The 17,060-nt window shown below is 50.5% G+C and overlaps 1 protein-coding gene across 2 annotated transcripts in view; it reads right to left on the reverse strand.

The window, feature by feature from the left end:
• Positions 1–653: 653 nt before the first annotated feature.
• The window catches only part of ABTB3 (ankyrin repeat and BTB domain containing 3), a 304,103-nt gene continuing 287,696 nt past the window's right edge, over positions 654–17,060 (reverse strand). For both annotated transcript variants that reach the window (XM_064590666.1, XM_064590665.1), the window contains 3 exons: positions 12,625–12,693; positions 10,686–10,799; positions 654–2,811 (listed from right to left, as the gene is read on the reverse strand). In XM_064590666.1, the coding sequence (XP_064446736.1) occupies positions 2,602–2,811; positions 10,686–10,799; positions 12,625–12,693 (393 nt within the window). In that variant the 3' untranslated portion in view covers positions 654–2,601. The remainder of the gene's footprint in view (positions 2,812–10,685; positions 10,800–12,624; positions 12,694–17,060) is intronic.

Genomic DNA, 17,060 nt, shown 5'->3' on the forward strand with positions numbered 1-17,060 from the left:
AGTGAGGTCAGCAGTTTACTGGGCCTCCCTGGCCCAGGCCTCCTTGCCCTGGCTTCCTGTAGGTCTTGTGGGTGAGCCAGGGGATATCAATCTCCACCCAGACCCGGGCTGGGCCAGAGTGGACCAGGTGGGGCCTTGGTTTGACCTCAGTGATGAGGATACCCAAGAAGAGAGCTGCTTGTCCCTCTGTGACCCCCCTCCACCCCAGAATGCTGCCACCACCACAAACATCAAGTCAGGCTGGCCCTCGGTGGGAGACACGCCATGTGGGGAAAACTTCTTTTTCTCCATCTTCCCACCCCCCAGAAAGCTTCCTTAAGGCACGCAAGTGACAGCCAGAGCTAAACGCTCTGCAGGCCGATTAGCTGCATTAGGCCAGTGGCCGGGGTGGTGGCGCCTGTAAGTCCTCCAAGGGGGGGCACCCACAGGTGTATGCAGACCCCGGGGACTCGAGCCTGCACACCAACCTCTGCTTGACAGAGCGGACAGGTGGCGGCCCACTGCCAACGACACGAGCCCGTCTTTCACCTCGTGTCTTCATTTTCCTCGACTCTTTCTGCAGGGCCACATTTTCCAGTCTTTCAACTGAATGAAGTTCTCAGGCCCCACCTGCCGGGAAAGAGCTCGCTCATACCACACACACGATGCGCAGCTTGGGAAAATCATTTAATGACAGAGAAAGCACACACCAGACTATACCAGAAGCCCGTCGGGAGTTGCCCCGGTACAACTCGGAGGCCAGAGGCCCCCAGCTAGCATAAGACATTCGCGGGGAAGTCAGTCGTGGTGAAGGGAACATCATACAGCATTTCTGAGAACACAGAGGAGGAAGGAGGCAGGGGTGACTCACACACTGGCTGTGGATCTTCTGGAACGTGGCCTCCTCCGCAGGCAGTTTCGCTCTCCCCCCACCCACCCCCCCTTCATCTGATGGTAGGGCCTGGGGAGGTTTGCAAATGACCAAGTAGGAGAGAGGCCTCGTGGATCCAAATCACTTGAGGGCCAATGATGTAGGCAGACGCGGCCCAGGCGCTCCATGGGTCACACCCATGTAACTTGGCATTAGTCCTCTGGACGGTGGCTCAGGGAGCAAGTACGATGGGTAACAGCAGCTTCTCTAGAGTCTAGGGTCTGGGCACGACTTCGCAAAGGCATGCTAGGAAAGAGGTTTACCCATGAGACTTTGCCAACCCCAAAGGCTGAAAGTCATTCTCGTTTCTAACTAGGTTTCAAATTAACGGACAAGAAAAAAAAAAAAAGGCAGCAACTCAAAAATTACTTGGAATATTGTGGCACTTCACCAATCTCTTTTGCTTATAATATATGGCAGAGCAAAACGGAACCCTGTCGATATAAACTTTCATTACAGATAACCCTATAACTGTACACTCTCAGAATACAGAAAGAATCCTTCCTATCGTACATGTTTCATCTTTAAAAATAATCTAACATAGTCATATTATCTGGCTAGTAACAAACTATTAACATCTTCTGAGAATACAGAGAAAACTTTGGGATTAACAGTAAATCCCCTGGCGTGCGCCCTCCCCACCCCCCATCAGCATCATCTATGAACACATTTCTGCAAAAGCATCCCAGAATCATTGTTAAAGGAAAGGAATATGTTCTAGTTTTCACCAAATGGATTTTTAGCAAGAAGTGATGGAACATTTTTTACCTTGGCAAAAATGAAGCACAAACATAACATTTCACTGGTTCGGGCCCATGCAAATGCATGTCTTGTTATGTGGGGGTGTTTTATTCTCACCCCGAAATCACGATTAGCATGCACATTGTTTTCAACTATCAAGTTAGAGATAATTATTGGCAGTGCACCTCTCTGTGTAACCATGATCACTAAGGCAAGATTATTATTTTACCTTGTATAGACTATCAGCAATATCTTGTCAAATGCATGTTTATATAGTATAGACCTGCAACTTACTGTTTTTTTAAAAACGAAAACAAAAAACAAAGCTCAAAACACAGATCCCTAAACACAACTCAATTGAAAATGAACTGTTAAGCTTTTAGAAATAGATTTTAAACTACAAGGCTGCCCTGTTTTTTTGTTTTGTTATGAACATTTTAAAAAGTTCCCACCCCTAAAAATTTGCCAAATTATTTCTTCGCTATTGGTAACAGTCTCGCGAATTCGCTACCATGGCTGACTCTCCCTGAACTGCAGTGACGAAGGTCCTTCATGGGAACACGACGCTCGTCAGGGTCAGACCAGTTACGTTCTCCGGCTCTCAACCGGCAACCCAGACGACCTTTAGTCCTCAATCCATCCATTGGACGGTGGTCCCGGCGATGGGTGTTTGACCGCCCCAGGGGTGCTTTCCGATGGGCTTGGCTTGGCTGCCCCATGTTGACCTTCGCGCGCTGGGCCCCACTGCCATCTGACCAGTGGCATGTCCTTTGTTTTTCAACAGGAACGCACGGGAGCTGAAATTGCTTATTCGAGAGAAGCTGAGGCAGTAGACAGCTCCTTGGCCTAGCCAAAAACAGACGCCAGGTGAACTTGGTATGTGTTTGTGTGAAGCGATGCAGCAGCAGCATCTGGAAAGTCCCCGGGGACCGTTCCCTGCTCTGGACGTTTCATACGACAGAACCTTTGGAAGAGGACAAGTGGATTGACTGAATCCTGATGGCCAACGTCCTCTGTAAGTCCTGGAGCACATCCTGGCCTGTCCCTTCGCCATTTTTGTCATAGAGGAGCTGCTTGAAGGCCTCGTTTTCGATGAGGACCATCATGTTTTTGAGAAAGTAGCCTTCACAGTACGCGGAGAGCTCTGTGACTCCGAGGAACTGTGGAGAGAGACAGGAAGCAGGAGGAGATTATGTTTCTGAAATGCACCTGGCTGCCTGCATGCCTATGAGTGGAGAACAGCCGTGAAGGTAGACTGACGACGACAACAGCCCTGTATTCGCCTAGAGGGCCGGGGCTCATTTCTCCGCGGCTTGGCCCTGTGACTTCCCCAGGCCAACAGCAGGGGGCAGCAGTGAGAGCTGCCAATCCCGAGCGAGCTTTAAGGGGCCAGGTGTGGACTTGGCGCTCTTGCTCTTGCTCAGAACCCGGGCTCTGCAGCAGAACAGGCCCAGGCGAGCCTGCTTGGAGGGTGAGCGGCTCCAGGGAACTGAGAGGAGACAGGGGCAGAGCCCAGCCAGGGTCACCAGAGCCAAGCACAGAGGACCAGCCAGCTGACTTCAGAAGCAAGGCCCGTGGAGACCAAAAGACAGAAGCCTTGCAAGCTTTGGAAGCTGTAGAAAAGGTCTGAAGACAGCCAGCCGACATATCCACATTTACTTCTGTGCCTCAAACCTGAGTCCCTCCGCCAGGCTCAGTGAGAGCCTGTCGACTCAGGGGCTGAAAAGTGCTTACTGGTTTAACCGTTGGGTTTTGCGTTTCTTTGTTGTACTGTAGCTAACCCGCACATGAATGGAGTTGCAGACACAGCTCTAAGCTCTTCAAGTATCAACCCATTCGACTCTCACAGCAATCCCGAGTGGGCACAGACGACCTACGCCCCAGATTTAGGGCAGTGGTTTCTCAACCAGGGGTGATTTTGCCTCCCAGGGGACATCTGGAAAAGCCTGGAGGCAGTCTGGTTGTCACAACTGGGTGGTGGTGGTGATGTACGTACTATCAGCATCTAATGGGTGGAAGCCAGGGATGCTGCTAAAGCTCTCACGATGCACAGGACAGCCCCTGCCGCAGAGGATCCTGCAGCTCAAGCTGTCAGTGCCGAGGCTGAGAAAGTGATCTAGAGACGGGGTTCCTCACAGACTAAGCCAGTAGGGAAGGGATTATGTTGACCTAGCTCAGGGGCCACGCCGAGGGCTTGGCAGATGGCAGACACTTAGCTTTGTTGAATGTATGAGTGAACAGTTAACTAACAGAGTAACAGACTCACAGTGAACATTTACCGAGCGCTTACAATACGCCAGGCACCTTGCAAGGCACTTCGCGTGCATCATCTCATTTAATCTTCAACTTTCCTGGAGGCAGGCGTATTACCACCTCCAATTTACAGACGAGGAAACAGACAAGAGAGTAACTTACAAAAAAAAATCATGCAGTGCGTCCAGGGCAGAACCAGGAATGGAACCCTGGTAATTCAATCCTTAAGGCTGTGTGCTTAACCACCAAGACATTGCCTCCAGCCTGACACCATTACTCAGAGGGTGGGTATTTAGCTGCATGCGTGTGCCTGGTGGAGGGACTCAGGTTTGAGGCACAGAAGTAAATGTGGATATGTCGGCTGGCTGTCTTCAGACCTTTTCTACAGTTTCCAAAGCTTGTAAGTCTATCACAATGAACTGGATGCTCAGAAGTTGTTAAGTGCCCCTTGAGATGACATCCTGCTGCTTTATTTAGATGAATTGTCTAAATCATCTAAATGCTGAATCATTCTTCTGAACTCCCTAATATCCTGTCCTTTAAACTAGAGATGCACTTTAAGTTGGTAGATGTGGAATGGTGCAATGATAACGAGGCAGTGCTAACAGGGTTTCAGTGGAATGAGCTGGAACACTTGGTTTCAAGTTGGGGCTCCCCCACCTTCCTGAATATGTGACCAGGGCTGGGTCACTTGGCCCCTCGCTTGGGTTCATCATTTTCAAAATGAGAATTAGGACACCAGCATCCCAAGTCTTGTTGGGATGATTTATGGCATGATTCTGTCATTTGTCACACTTAGGAGAGGCAGAGCTAAGGGAGGGGACTCTGGGATCTTTTCTTCCTTCTTTCCTTTTCCTTCCTTCCTTCCTCCCTTCCTCCCTCCCTCCCTCCCTCCTTCCTTCCTTCCTGATTTATGACTTTAGCCATCAGCTGTTGGGCAAGTATATAATCTCTCTTTGCCTCAAAATTCCTATCCGTAAAATGGGGATGATGATAATACCTACTTAATAGTCTGTTGTTGAGACTGAATGAGATAATGCAAGGAGTGTCAGAGTAACGGTCAACTGTAGTCAGCACTCACTGCTAGTTGTCATTATAAATGTAAACTATCACTCTCCTTCTCACCAACTGGTATCCAGTGACCCACATGGACAAAGTACATGGCCAGGCTGGGAGAAAGGGAACTGACTGTATCTACAGAACCTAGCCCAGGGGTGCCTGGGTGGCTCAGTTGGTTGAGAATCTGACCCTTGGTTTTGGCTCAGGTCATGATCTCATGGTCGTGGGATTGAGCCCCACATCAGGCTCCGTGCTGTGGGGAATCTGCTTAAAGATTCTCCCCCTTTGCCCCTTCCCCCTGCCAATAAATAAAAATACATCTTAAAAAAAAAGAACCTAGCCCAGCTAACTGGCCCTTAGAAGGACCACGCCTGTAACCATGAACTCACTGACGTCATGTGCTAATTCACTGAGCCAACGGCAACTCTGTGTATAAAAACCATGTGCAACCTTATGCAAATCAAATCACTCTTCTGTGCCTCAGTTTCCTCAGTTATAGAATGAAGGGAATGAACCAGAGGCACCAGGTAATTATGAGGTCTCTGAGAGATCCAGAAGATGTGGTGAGGTTTATCAGGTGAGAGGGCTTGTTACCACCCAATGTTCACATTGGGGCTGGGAGAGATCTTAGGAATGCTTTCATTCTTTCTTTTTTTTTAAGATTTTATTTATTTATTTGAGAGAGAGAGAATGAGAGAGAGCACATGAGAGGGGGGAGGGTCAGAGAGAGAAGCAGACTCCCTGCCGAGCAGGAAGCCCGATGCGGGACTCGATCCAGGGACTCCAGGATCATGACCTGAGCCGAAGGCAGTCGCTTAACCAACTGAGCCACCCAGGTGCCCGCTTTCATTCTTTCAACATGAACCCTGCTCTTAGAGTCACAGAGTAAAAGCCCTCACTGTACAGAATGGGAAACTGAGGCTCAGAGTTGCCTATCTTTGATTCTGTGGACACAGAGAGCATCCCCCTTTACCACACCTGGCCATTCACTTTGTATACGAATGTCACTCAGCATAAGGTAGTGTAAGTGGGGAACAGTAAGTGTAAATGGAGAACAGTAAATACTTACATTTATATTTGGTGATATTTATTCAATGGTGACTATACATCAGACCCTTGACTACCTCCACACAGCTAATTACTGACAGAACTGGGGTGGGGACTCTCATCTCCGGGACCAGTGGTTGGCAAACTGTGGGCCTGTGGGCAAAATCTGGCCCACTAACTGCTTCGGTAAATAAAGTTTTATTAGAACACAACCACATCCATCATTTACGTATCATCTGTGGCTGCTTTTGTGTGACTGCGGCAGAGTCGAGGAGGTAAAACAGCAACCGTATGGCCTGTGTGGAAATATTCACCTGGCCTTCCACAGAAAAGTCTGCTGACCTCTGTCCCTAGACTATAATTTTTCAAGGGCTGAGACTATGTCTTACTAATTTATTATATTCTGATGAATACAGTTCCTGGTAAATAGTGGGTGCTCGATGAACACTAATGAATCCCTTGGGTTCCAAACCTGTGTTCTTTCTAGCACAGTGCACTGTTGAGCTTACTGCACTAGCTTAGATTCAATTTGATGAACCAGCCTATTCTTTTTCCCAGGTTGAAAGATAATCCGAAAGGGCCATCAGAAGCTCCAGGCACCCCCCCCCTTTTTTTTTTTAAGATTTTATTTATTTGTCAGAGAGGGAACACAAGCAGGGGAAGTGGGAGAGGGAGAAGCAGGCTTCCCGCGGAGCAGGGAGCCCGATGCGGGGCTCGATCTCAGGACCCTGTAATCATGACCTGAGCCAAAGGCAGACGCTTAACGACTGAGCCACCCAGGCGCCCCCCCAGGACCCCCTTTTCATGACTGAATAGTTTGGAACAGCTTTGCTGGGGGAAAACAAGATGGCTAAGCCATGCATTTATGGGATGGTCTTCTCATCTGTATAAGATTCCACAGCTGTCTCAGTTAGATGTCATATAGAGGTATTGTTGCCCAGGGCGTTGACATTTGGAGAATTGTTATTAGCGTGTAAATGCCTGTGTTTCCTGGGGTTCCAAACCCAGAGTTGGTTTCTTTCTTTTCCATCTTTTACTAAACTAGCCTCAATTTGCAGCCCAGTCTGCCAGGAATAGAACCCAGGCAGCATGTGATCATCAGTGGTGGGGCAGGACCCAGAGCCCAGGGAAGCAGCACAGAGAAAGGGCACGGGCTGGCTGGCTTTGCCCTGCCCTCCATGCAAGTATCACGAGGGGCTGACTTTTGCATTGGAGACACAGCAGGATGTGGCCTGGGGCCCGCGGCAGTGGCTGGTGTGTGTAAAAGGCAAAGCTCTGGCTACAAAGGTGTATACGCCAAACGGGCAGCTCCCTGCCAGAGGTATTCAAAGCCTGCAGCACACGTGTATTCCCAGCCTGGGCTCACACCGCATCCGGCTGCATTATTAAATATGAGAGCTACGGAAGCTGCTTGCCAAGGAGCCTGGAGTGATTAAAATGGATCGCTGTCAAGAGGACGGGCCACGGCAAATCCACTGCTGGATGCTGGGTTCACAGGGCACTTGGAGTGTCCATGGCCAGGGGAGGGGAAGAACTACAAGCTAATAATTAGGCTCTCCTCTTGGGTAGAGAGCAGCCTCTGGATGCTTTCCTGCGAAGTCATCAGTTTAAGATTAAAAAAAAAAATGTACTGTGTCCTGAGAAACCAGATTTTGGTAAAACCTTCACTTAACTAAAATACCTGGTGCGTGTGCGTGCATGTGTGTGCGTGTGCGTGTGTGTGTAGGAAACAGCTTGTAGTTGTTGATTTACTGATGACCAATCAGAAGATCTTTTCTGAGTATCAACAATCATTGCACATATTTCAAACATTTATTAGGCCAGACAATAAACACAAAGTTAGGAACCTGTGCTTTGGAGTAAGACAAATCTAGACTTACACTTCTGGGTATATGCCCCAAAGAACTAAAAGCAGAGACTTGGACAGATACTTGTCCCCCCCCCCCCCCCCCCCCCGGCATGTTCATAGCAGCATTATCCACAGTAGCCAAAGAGTGGAAGCCATCTAAGTGTCCAATGACAGATGAATGGATAGACACAGTGTGGTCTCCCTATACAAGGAAATATTATTCAGCTTTAAAAAGAAATGAAATGGGACGCCTCGGTGGCTCAGTCATTAGGCATCTGCCTTTGGCTCAGGTCAGGATCCCAGGGACCTGGGATCAAGTCCCACATCAGGCTCCCTGCTCGGCGGGAAGCCTGCCTCTCCCTCTGCCTGACATTCCCCCTGCTTGTGCTCTCTCTCAAATAAATAAATAAAATCTTAAAAAAAATAAAAAGAAATGAAATTCTGACACATGCTACAGCATGGATGGACCTTGAGAGCACTGTGCTAATGGAAATAAGCCAGTCACAAAGGGCCAATACTCCATGATCTCACTTACATAAGGTCCCTAGGGGAGTCAAATCCACAGAGACAGGTTAAGTGGTGGTTTCAGGGGCTGAGGGGAGAGGGAAATGGGGACTTAGTGTTTTGTAGGTACAAAGTTTCAGTTTGGGAGGATAAAAAGCTCTGGAGACGGATGGTGGTGATGGTTGTACAGCGGTGTGAATGTGCTTAATGCCCGTCAAATGTACACTTAATAAATGGTTAAAATGCTAAATTTCATGTTATGTGCATTTACTACAATAAAAAAAATCTCCATAGCTGTGTGACCTTAAGCAAGTTACTTCACCTCTCTGTGCCTCAGTTTCCTTATTATTATTATTATTATTTATTTTTTTTTAAAAGATTTTATTTATTTGCTTGACAGAGAAAGAGAGAGCACAAGCAGGGGGGGCAGCAGGCAGAGGGAGAAGCAGGCTCCCCGCCGAGCAGGGAGCCCGATGTGGGACTCGATCCCGGGACTCCAGGATCATGACCTGAGCTGAAGGCAGTCGCTTAACCGACTGAGCCACCCAGGCGCCCCTATTTTTTTTTTTAAAGATTTTATTTATTTATTTGAGAGAGAGAGAATGAGAAAGAGCGAGCACATGAGAGGGGGGAGGGTCAGAGGGAGAAGCAGACTCCCCGCCGAGCAGGGAGCCCGATGCGGGACTTGATCCAGGGACTCCAGGATCATGACCTGAGCCGAAGGCAGTCGCTTAACCAACTGAGCCACCCAGGCGCCCCTCAGTTTCCTTATTATGACATGGGACTAATGATAGTGTTTACCTAAAAGGGCTGCAGGGAGGGTTAAAAAGGAAGGTGTGTCAAGGTTCTTAGCACAGGCGAATGCACGCTAAAAGGGCCTTTTGAGTGTTGGCGTAAGAGAGAAAACATCTCCAAGGTAGCCTGAGTTTTCCCAAAAAGTGAGAGCGTAATTCATGTCAGTTGTCACTCTACAGCGCTGCGGATGTGGGAGATGTGTCCTGAGCTCCAGTCACACGGAACAAGACTTTTTTGTTTTAATTCCTGCTTGCAACTCATTTCATCGTTTCTTCTAGCAAATGCTAATGTGCCTGTCCTGAGCACATGGGACCAAATGAAATGGCATCTGGACAAAGTATTTGAATTCTCTTGGTCCCAGTATCCCCACAGGTGACATGAATTGGATGAGGTCAGTAGCCCCCCAACACTGGAGTCAAGACTGGCCTTAGGGCAGAAGTCACAACAGGGACCCCAGGAGCTTGTTATATAGATTCCTGGGGCACCTGGCTGGCTCAGTCTCTTAAGTGCCCAACTCTTGATTTCAGCTCAGGTCATGATCTCTTGGTTGTGAGATTGAGCTCCACATCGGGCTCTGCGTTCAGCTTGGAGTCTGCTTCAGATTCTCTCTACCTCTCCTCCTCACCCCACTCACGTGCTCTCTCACTCTAAAATAAATAAATCTTTAAAAAAATATATACAGATTCCTGAGCCCCACTGCAGAGACCACTGGGGGGTAGAGGGCTAAAAAATTTCAGACTCTCCCCAGGTGATTCTGATTAGGTGTTGGGTCCACCTAACCAGGAGGACCCCTTGGGGGTCTCCAGGGCTGTTCTCAATCTTGGCCATATCTGAAATCACCTGGGAAGCTCTGGAAAATACCTTTTACCAGGTTCCACCCCCCAGAGGCAGATTTAATTGGTCTTTGATAGGACCCAGGCATAGGGATTTTAAGTGAGTGCCCAGGTGATTCTCCTGTGTAGTCAGTTCTAGAACAGTGTGGTGCTCACCCTTGAGCGTGCACCAGAGTCACCTGCAGGGCTTGCAAAGCCATAGATGGTGGGCCTCTCCCCCAGAGTTTCTGGTTCAGGGGGTCTGGGATGGGGCTCTAGAATATACATTTCTAACAAGTTTCCCGCCGAGGCTGTTTCTGGATTGGAGAACACACCTGGAGAGCCACTATTCCAGAACCTTGCTACTCAAGGTGTGGCTTAGACCAGCAGCAGAGGCTTCACCTGGGAGCTTGTTAGAAACGCAGACCAGGGCCCACCTGGGGGTCTGCTGAGTCAGGGTCTGCAATGTGACCCAAGTGCACATTTGTGTTCGAGAAGCACTGTTTCAGAAACAACTCTGCTTTGGAAACTTCCTGCTCTCACTGTATTCTGGAGGGGCGAGATGAAGGGCAAGGCATCTTTTCTAGAGCGGGAGGCCGAGGGGGGAGGAATGCAGGCAGCTCAGCCTGGAGTGGGCAGGCCAGCATCAGCTCCCTGCCCCGAGCCACTTGGGTCCACGGCGCATGCTCCGGGCAGCCCGGGCAGGATTGATTACCTTGGCGTGATTGTAAATATCCACACAGTTGTCAGTGTTAATGCTCTTTGCGCAGATAATCTCACAGTGTCGCTGCAAAGCCTCCAGCTGGAAAAATTTAGCGGCAGACAGAAGCTAAAAATCATAAGAAGAGCCTGTTAGAGGTTGGGAGGTGGAAATAAAGGGAGGACAGTGGGGAAAATCCTCATTTTTCCACAGAGATGTCCCAAGGAGAAGGGCTGGGAGCACAGGTGTGGGTCTGTCACTTTAAAGCACAAAGGAAACCCTAGAAAATGAGACACAGGGATGGAACTCTGTTGTGGAGGAAGTTGGCCGAGGGGAGGGGGCTGAAGGGAACCAGATTCACGGCTATTCTAGCGGGAGGTCAAGCAAAAATGCTTACAGTTGCCGTGTCCAGAAATAAGGAAATAAGGGTGAACGCCCTTAGTTAGCAAGATGGACATGGATGCGGCTCACTCCCTCTGTTCAACCAGGTGTCCACACAAAGGTCACCTCGGAGAAGCCTCCCGGACCATGCCACCTCGGGTCACCTCCCTCCGTCACTGTCTGGCTTCCTTACCCGGCCTCAGTCGTCCTCTGAGCCCTTCTCCCAGCAGACATGATGTCATGCCTGTCGCCCTCAGAGAGCCCGAGAGGGCAGGGGTCTCTGTCCCTTTGCATACTGCCGTGGCGGCCCCTGAGAGGTCAAAGGGACTGACTTTGTGAGGAAAGGATGGGGGCAGGGGTGGGGGCAGGGGGAGCTGCTTTTTGGTGACAAGCTCTTCTGCATTATTTATGTGATTTACATGTGCATTCGTTATTTCAATTTTAAAATAAAAACAAATGTGACAAAAGAGCCCACGTCCTCAGATGGTAGCTTGGTCTGCAGGTGGAGAAGCATCAGAGGCGTGGTCCAGAGAAACAAGAGAGGAACTGTGGGGTGGTGGTGGTGGTGGGGGGGGGCGATGGCCATGGAGGGGTTTGCGGAGTCCGAAGGGAAGGATAAATGGGCCACCCAGTGAACACACAGCCCTTACGGAATATCCCCAGGTGCTAGGCATCGTTCTAGGCACCTTGTTATATAATCTTACAATATTAAAAACCCAATGAGGTAGATCTTGTTATTCTCATTTCCAGGTGAGGAAACTGAGGTTCAGAGAGTTTAAATAATGCCCAAGATCACACAGCTCAGAAGGGGAAGAGCCTGGATCGAAACCCCGATTGGCCCAGAGTCTGTGTTTTCACCACAGTGTGTGGTTACCTTTTGAAGGACTGATAGCGCTCTGACATCTCTAATCAGCCAGGCACCCTGGACTTTGGACACCTGAATGGGATCCTGGCTCCTTTTGCTCGGGATTCCCAGAGTGATTTTGGCTTCTGGTAGGAAAACCCACAAGGGCTCCACTTTGAGGAAGGGGCAGGGACTCTTGGCCTTGGGCAGAAGGGAGCAGAAACAAGGCCCCTGGACTCAGAAGGGGAGGACAGGCTTGATGGAGAGGTAGGCAGCAGGTAGGGGGGAGCCAAGGAGACTTGGGAAGAAGGGAGAGTCATCCTGAGCCCTTATAATCAGCTCCCGGCATCCGCATCAATGGACACATTGTGATTTAAGGAATGTTTTCCGATGCTAGAAGTCACCGAGGATAGCTCCTGATGTTTGCGCCCCAGCTGTGCCTAGAGTAGAACTGGCCTCAGCCTCCCCAGTAAACTTCCCGTACCCCGCCCCAAAGCCAATTAATGTTGGATTTTGCAGAGTTGCTATTGCAAGTGCACCAAGCACCCTGGTTTTCCAGGTAGGGGCTCTGCTGAGAAGCCCTCGGGAGGCCCAAGGAGGCAGGCAGGACCCCAAAGTCTGCACCCAAGTGAAAACCCAACACAGGTCCCCCCCAGACACTGCCAACACATGTCGGTGCCCTGAGTTTACAGAGATGCCACCCACCCAACAGCACAACAGATGCCTTACCTCCATTATCTCATTGTTTTTAATGAGCAGTGACTCTGGGCCACCATGGTAGAGATACTGCATGACCAGCTGGAAGAAAGGACACAGAGAGCAGAGCGTCAGTCCGGGGTCAGCACACAGACACAATCCTCTTACAGCCGAGCAGTCTGTGCGTCCCTCTAGAACATCTGCTCTTGCTGGATCGCTGCCTTGTGGGAGAAGTTCCACTTAGGACACATTTCCTAGTTGGATAGTTTTCCTTATTGCGTGCTGCCATTTGTCTCCCTGTGGGTCTGCTGGGTTCCAGGTGCACCCCCAGCTCTGCTCTCCATCTAGAGATGGCAATCGGCGCTCTCCCCTCCCACCTCCCACCCCATCCGGCTGCCCCCAAAACACTTGGCTTGAAGAGCCTGCACCAGCGGCTGTTCCCCTCTGGGAGCATGGCCCGGTTTGATTAGACCATTCTTACTTAAATCCAGAGAGAGACTCTGGGCTACCACGGGACTACCTGATCCGGGATGAAGCTGTCAGGGGTCGGGGGTTTCAATGTCTCGTTGATGGTGTGAGCAGTCCGAGCCAGGCTGTGCTCTGTTCATGTGATTCAGGAGGCCTGAATGGTGTGCCAAGTCCCAGAGCTTTGCCAACTGGCGTCCCTTTAGAACGAGGTCCCCAGATGTGCAGAACTGGCCGCCACCACTTCCCATGAAGCTGTTAATTTTTTAGGTGGTGCGTAGGCTTTCCAAGTGGGCATGGTCTTCTCCACCATCGTCCTCTGCCTGCCTTATGACACACGGACTCCCTGTCTCGCCCCACGGCAGCTGTGCTGGAAACATCTGTAGACTGGCTACATCCCATCTCTGGGCACTTGTAAAATGAGGCCCTGGGGCTGGGCTGTGCGCTAAGGTCCCTGCAGGCTCCAGTGGGTCTGTGGCCACCAGAGGGCAGTGGTGAAGGGCAAGGACCCTGCACTGGGGCTGCCTCAGTTTCCAATCAGGTTCTGCCACTTAAACACTGGGTGACCTGAATTAGGTTAGGCTCTCTGTGCCTCAGTTTCATCATCTGTAAAGTGGGGCTAACATTACATACCTCATGTGATGAGGATTACATGACATGGAACAGGGCTAGCAAGGGCCTGGAACGTGGCAAGAACTCAGTAAATGTTGGCTCTTTGATTTTTCTGAGGTGGAAACATCTTTCTCCAGTAGTGCCTCTGCTGTGTTTTCACTCAGGTCATTCGAGGTCCTTTGTGACTGATTTCAATCTACCTTTTGCATGTGTGTTTACAAGTAATAGTTGTCTTAAAAAAATACAGTGTTTACAGCTTTACTGAGCTATATTTCACATAGTGCAAACTGCTTCTGTTTAAAGTGCCCAGGTCAGTGGTTTTAGTGGATTCATGATGTTGTGCGACCGTCCCACCGTCTAATTTTAGAACATTTCCAACACCTCTAGGAGAAACCCTGTGCCCATTACCCACTGTTCCCATTTCCTCCTGGGCCAGTCCTGACACCCACGGTGGATGTGCCCGCTCCAGACATTTCATATGAGGGGAATCCTACAACAGGTGCTCTTTGGTCTGGCTGCGTCCCATTTTCAAGGTTCACCTTCGTTGTCACAGATCTCTCCTTCATTCTTTTTTATTGCTGAACAACGTACCACATTTTGTGTATCCTTTCATCAGCCTGGGGACATTTGGACTGTTCCCAATTTTTTTGCTGTTCGGAATCCAGTGGCTATGGATCAATGTACTTTTTCCGATCTCATCTGCCACTCTGCCCTTCTCTCTCCTCCTAATCGCGACAGCATCTACCTTTTATAGTCTGACCACTCCCAACCACTTGCCTTTAACCGAACCTACCACCACTTTTGGTCCCACGCTTTTGCCCAAGCTGTTCCCTCTGCCCGGATTCTCCATCTGTTGAACTCGGCCCCCTCTTTTGGGATCTAGCTCAGTGGTCACATTGCTGAAGTCTTCTCAGATCTGCTAGCTGCAACCCGAGGCTGGGCAGCACCTCATCCACGACTGCAGTGTGACTTCCCACTAGAGCTCGAGGGCACCGGCGGGGGCCGCCCATCTCTGCGTTCCCGCGCCTGGCACAGTGCCTGCGCTCAGCAAGCGCACTTTAAACAGAAACACGAGCCCTCTCCTTTCCTTTTGTGTTTGGGCCTCTGTGTGCTGACTGTGGGATGCCACAACGACCCCCCTGTCGCCGAGATGGCGGTGTGTTGACAGTGGTGGCCGAGACTTTGTGAAAGGACCACACGGCCTCGGGTCCCCCCCCACCCCCATGCTGATGGCTCATGGGCATCTAAAATACCACGTCAGCGAATGGTGGGATCCCGTTCTTACAAACGTCAACGGATTCCCCTGGCGCCTCTCTTTTATAATGGTCAAACCAATAACAACAACAGTAAGACCCGTAACAGCAACTGCCCCGAACACAGGGCCCCTCCGTTTACAAAGCACTGCTCCATTGTGTCATCTCATTTATTCAGGGTCAGGCTGTGGACTGAAAATGCCTCTTCCTTAGCGGATGGAGATCCTGGGGCTAATGGGATTTAAATTGGGCTGGCCCTTTCTGCCTTCGGACTCTGCCAACACAGGCCTTTTCTGCAAGGGGGCAAACGAAGCCTTATGAGGCCAAAGGGCCTGTTTATGGAGTTGTTTCTCTTGGCAGCTGATACCTGCATGAAGCCCTCAGTTCATCGGCATTCACGGCCTCCCGGAGGCCCCAGGTGCAGCCTCGGCTGCATCCAGCGCTCGCCTGCATGTGACGCTAAACAGTCTTGCGGGGAGGAAACGCAAGGCAGTCTCATTTACTAAAATTCTTCTGTCGGCATGGAAGTGAAGTGAACAGGCCCCTGGGAGCCTCCTTCTGGGTTGGATTCAGCCCTCCTCAGCCTATTTCAAGCCACAAATGAGGCTTTTCTTCTTTTATGGGGAAGGGGCAAGCACACAGAGAATTCCCCGGGGTCTGCTAAATCGTCCCTCCTCGTTACAGTAACTTGAGGCTAATGTGGTCAGGAAACCTTTCCCAGTCAAAAGCAATTACAGGCCTCGGAGTCCTCTGGGGCCGAGCTTTCCCACATAGGGCTCTCATTCAATGGATCTGCATGGCAAACACGGATTGAATGCCTACTACAAGGTTCTTATTACGGGAACCTCCCCAATTAGCTCCAGGCTTAATGGCTCAGGTGCCCCCTTCACGGGCACTCAGGAGAGGTGGGGAGGTGTGCATTTTCCAGCACTTAGTTCATGCTCAGACTCTAATGGGCCTACGATTCTTTCCTCAGGGCTGGGTGAGGTTTGGGGAGGGCCCAAGTCCCCACAGTAGGGAGGCAGTTAGGAGATCAGGTCTGGGAGTCAGCCAGGCCTGGCTCCAACCTCAGTGTGGCTGTGATGAGCAGCCTGAGCTTGGGCCACTTCCTTCCCCTCTCTGGGTCTGTGTCCTGGGGCAGCTGGAAGGATGGAATAAGGTGACATATAGCAGTGGTTCTTAGATCGGGGTCCCTGGACCGGCAGCATCACCTGGGTTCTTGTAAGAAATATAAATTCTTGGGGCCCCAGTCCAGGCCCACAGAATCTGGAACTCTGGGGGTGGGGCCCAGGACTCTGCATTTCAACTTTGGTGTCTTATCAAGCCAACCCCTTCCTCCTCTGCCCTGGAGATTCCGGTACCTGCTCAAGGTGGAGAGCCACCGTAGTGTGGAGAATGGTTTCTCCACCTTGGCTGCACTCTGGGACAAGGGGAGGAAGGCAGAAACGTCAACATGCTGATGCCTGGGCCCCAGCCCAGGTTCTGATGGATGGCCTGGGCACGGGAAATTTTTAAAGCCCCCCATGTGACTCCAGTGTCCAGCAGGGGTTTGAGAAGCACTGGCTTTGAGCCTGACATACAGCCAGCGTTCAAGAAATGGGAGCTGATCTTACCACTGTTCCCCTTTAGGAAGGGGATTCCAGAACCAAGTGTCCAGGCTTTGACACCAGGTGGACTGGGTTCCAATCCTGGCTCTGTCCCTAAGTAGCACTAAGACTGGGGCAAAGGATTTAAGTTTTCTGAGCCTCAGTTTCTTCATTTCTAAAACTGGCAAGAAAAATCCAGATGGGGCGCCTGGGTGGCTCAGTCGTTAAGCGTCTGCCTTCGGCTCAGGTCATGATCCCAGGGTCCTGGGATCGAGCCCCACATCGGGCTCCCTGCTCAGCAAGGAGCCTGCTTCTCCCTCTGCCTGCCGTGGTCCAATCTCCAATATACTTTAGGACCTGTCCGAATAGACTGATAATCACTTTCCCTCAAACACACCCCATGACTTCCCACTACTGTGCCTTTGTTTATGCTGTTCCACCCCCTGCGGTACCCCCTCTCTCCCATCCACCAGATGAGGAAAGGAGCCTTGGAAGGGCTGGTGAATTGCCCAAGGCCCCGTGATAGACACTGATTTTAAACAGGAAAATGCCG

This window comes from Mirounga angustirostris, unplaced genomic scaffold (assembly GCF_029215605.1).
Source record: "Mirounga angustirostris isolate CCGP_5_RB_7025 unplaced genomic scaffold, mMirAng1.0.hap1 SCAF_5, whole genome shotgun sequence".
Taxonomy (NCBI): Eukaryota; Metazoa; Chordata; class Mammalia; order Carnivora; family Phocidae; genus Mirounga; species Mirounga angustirostris.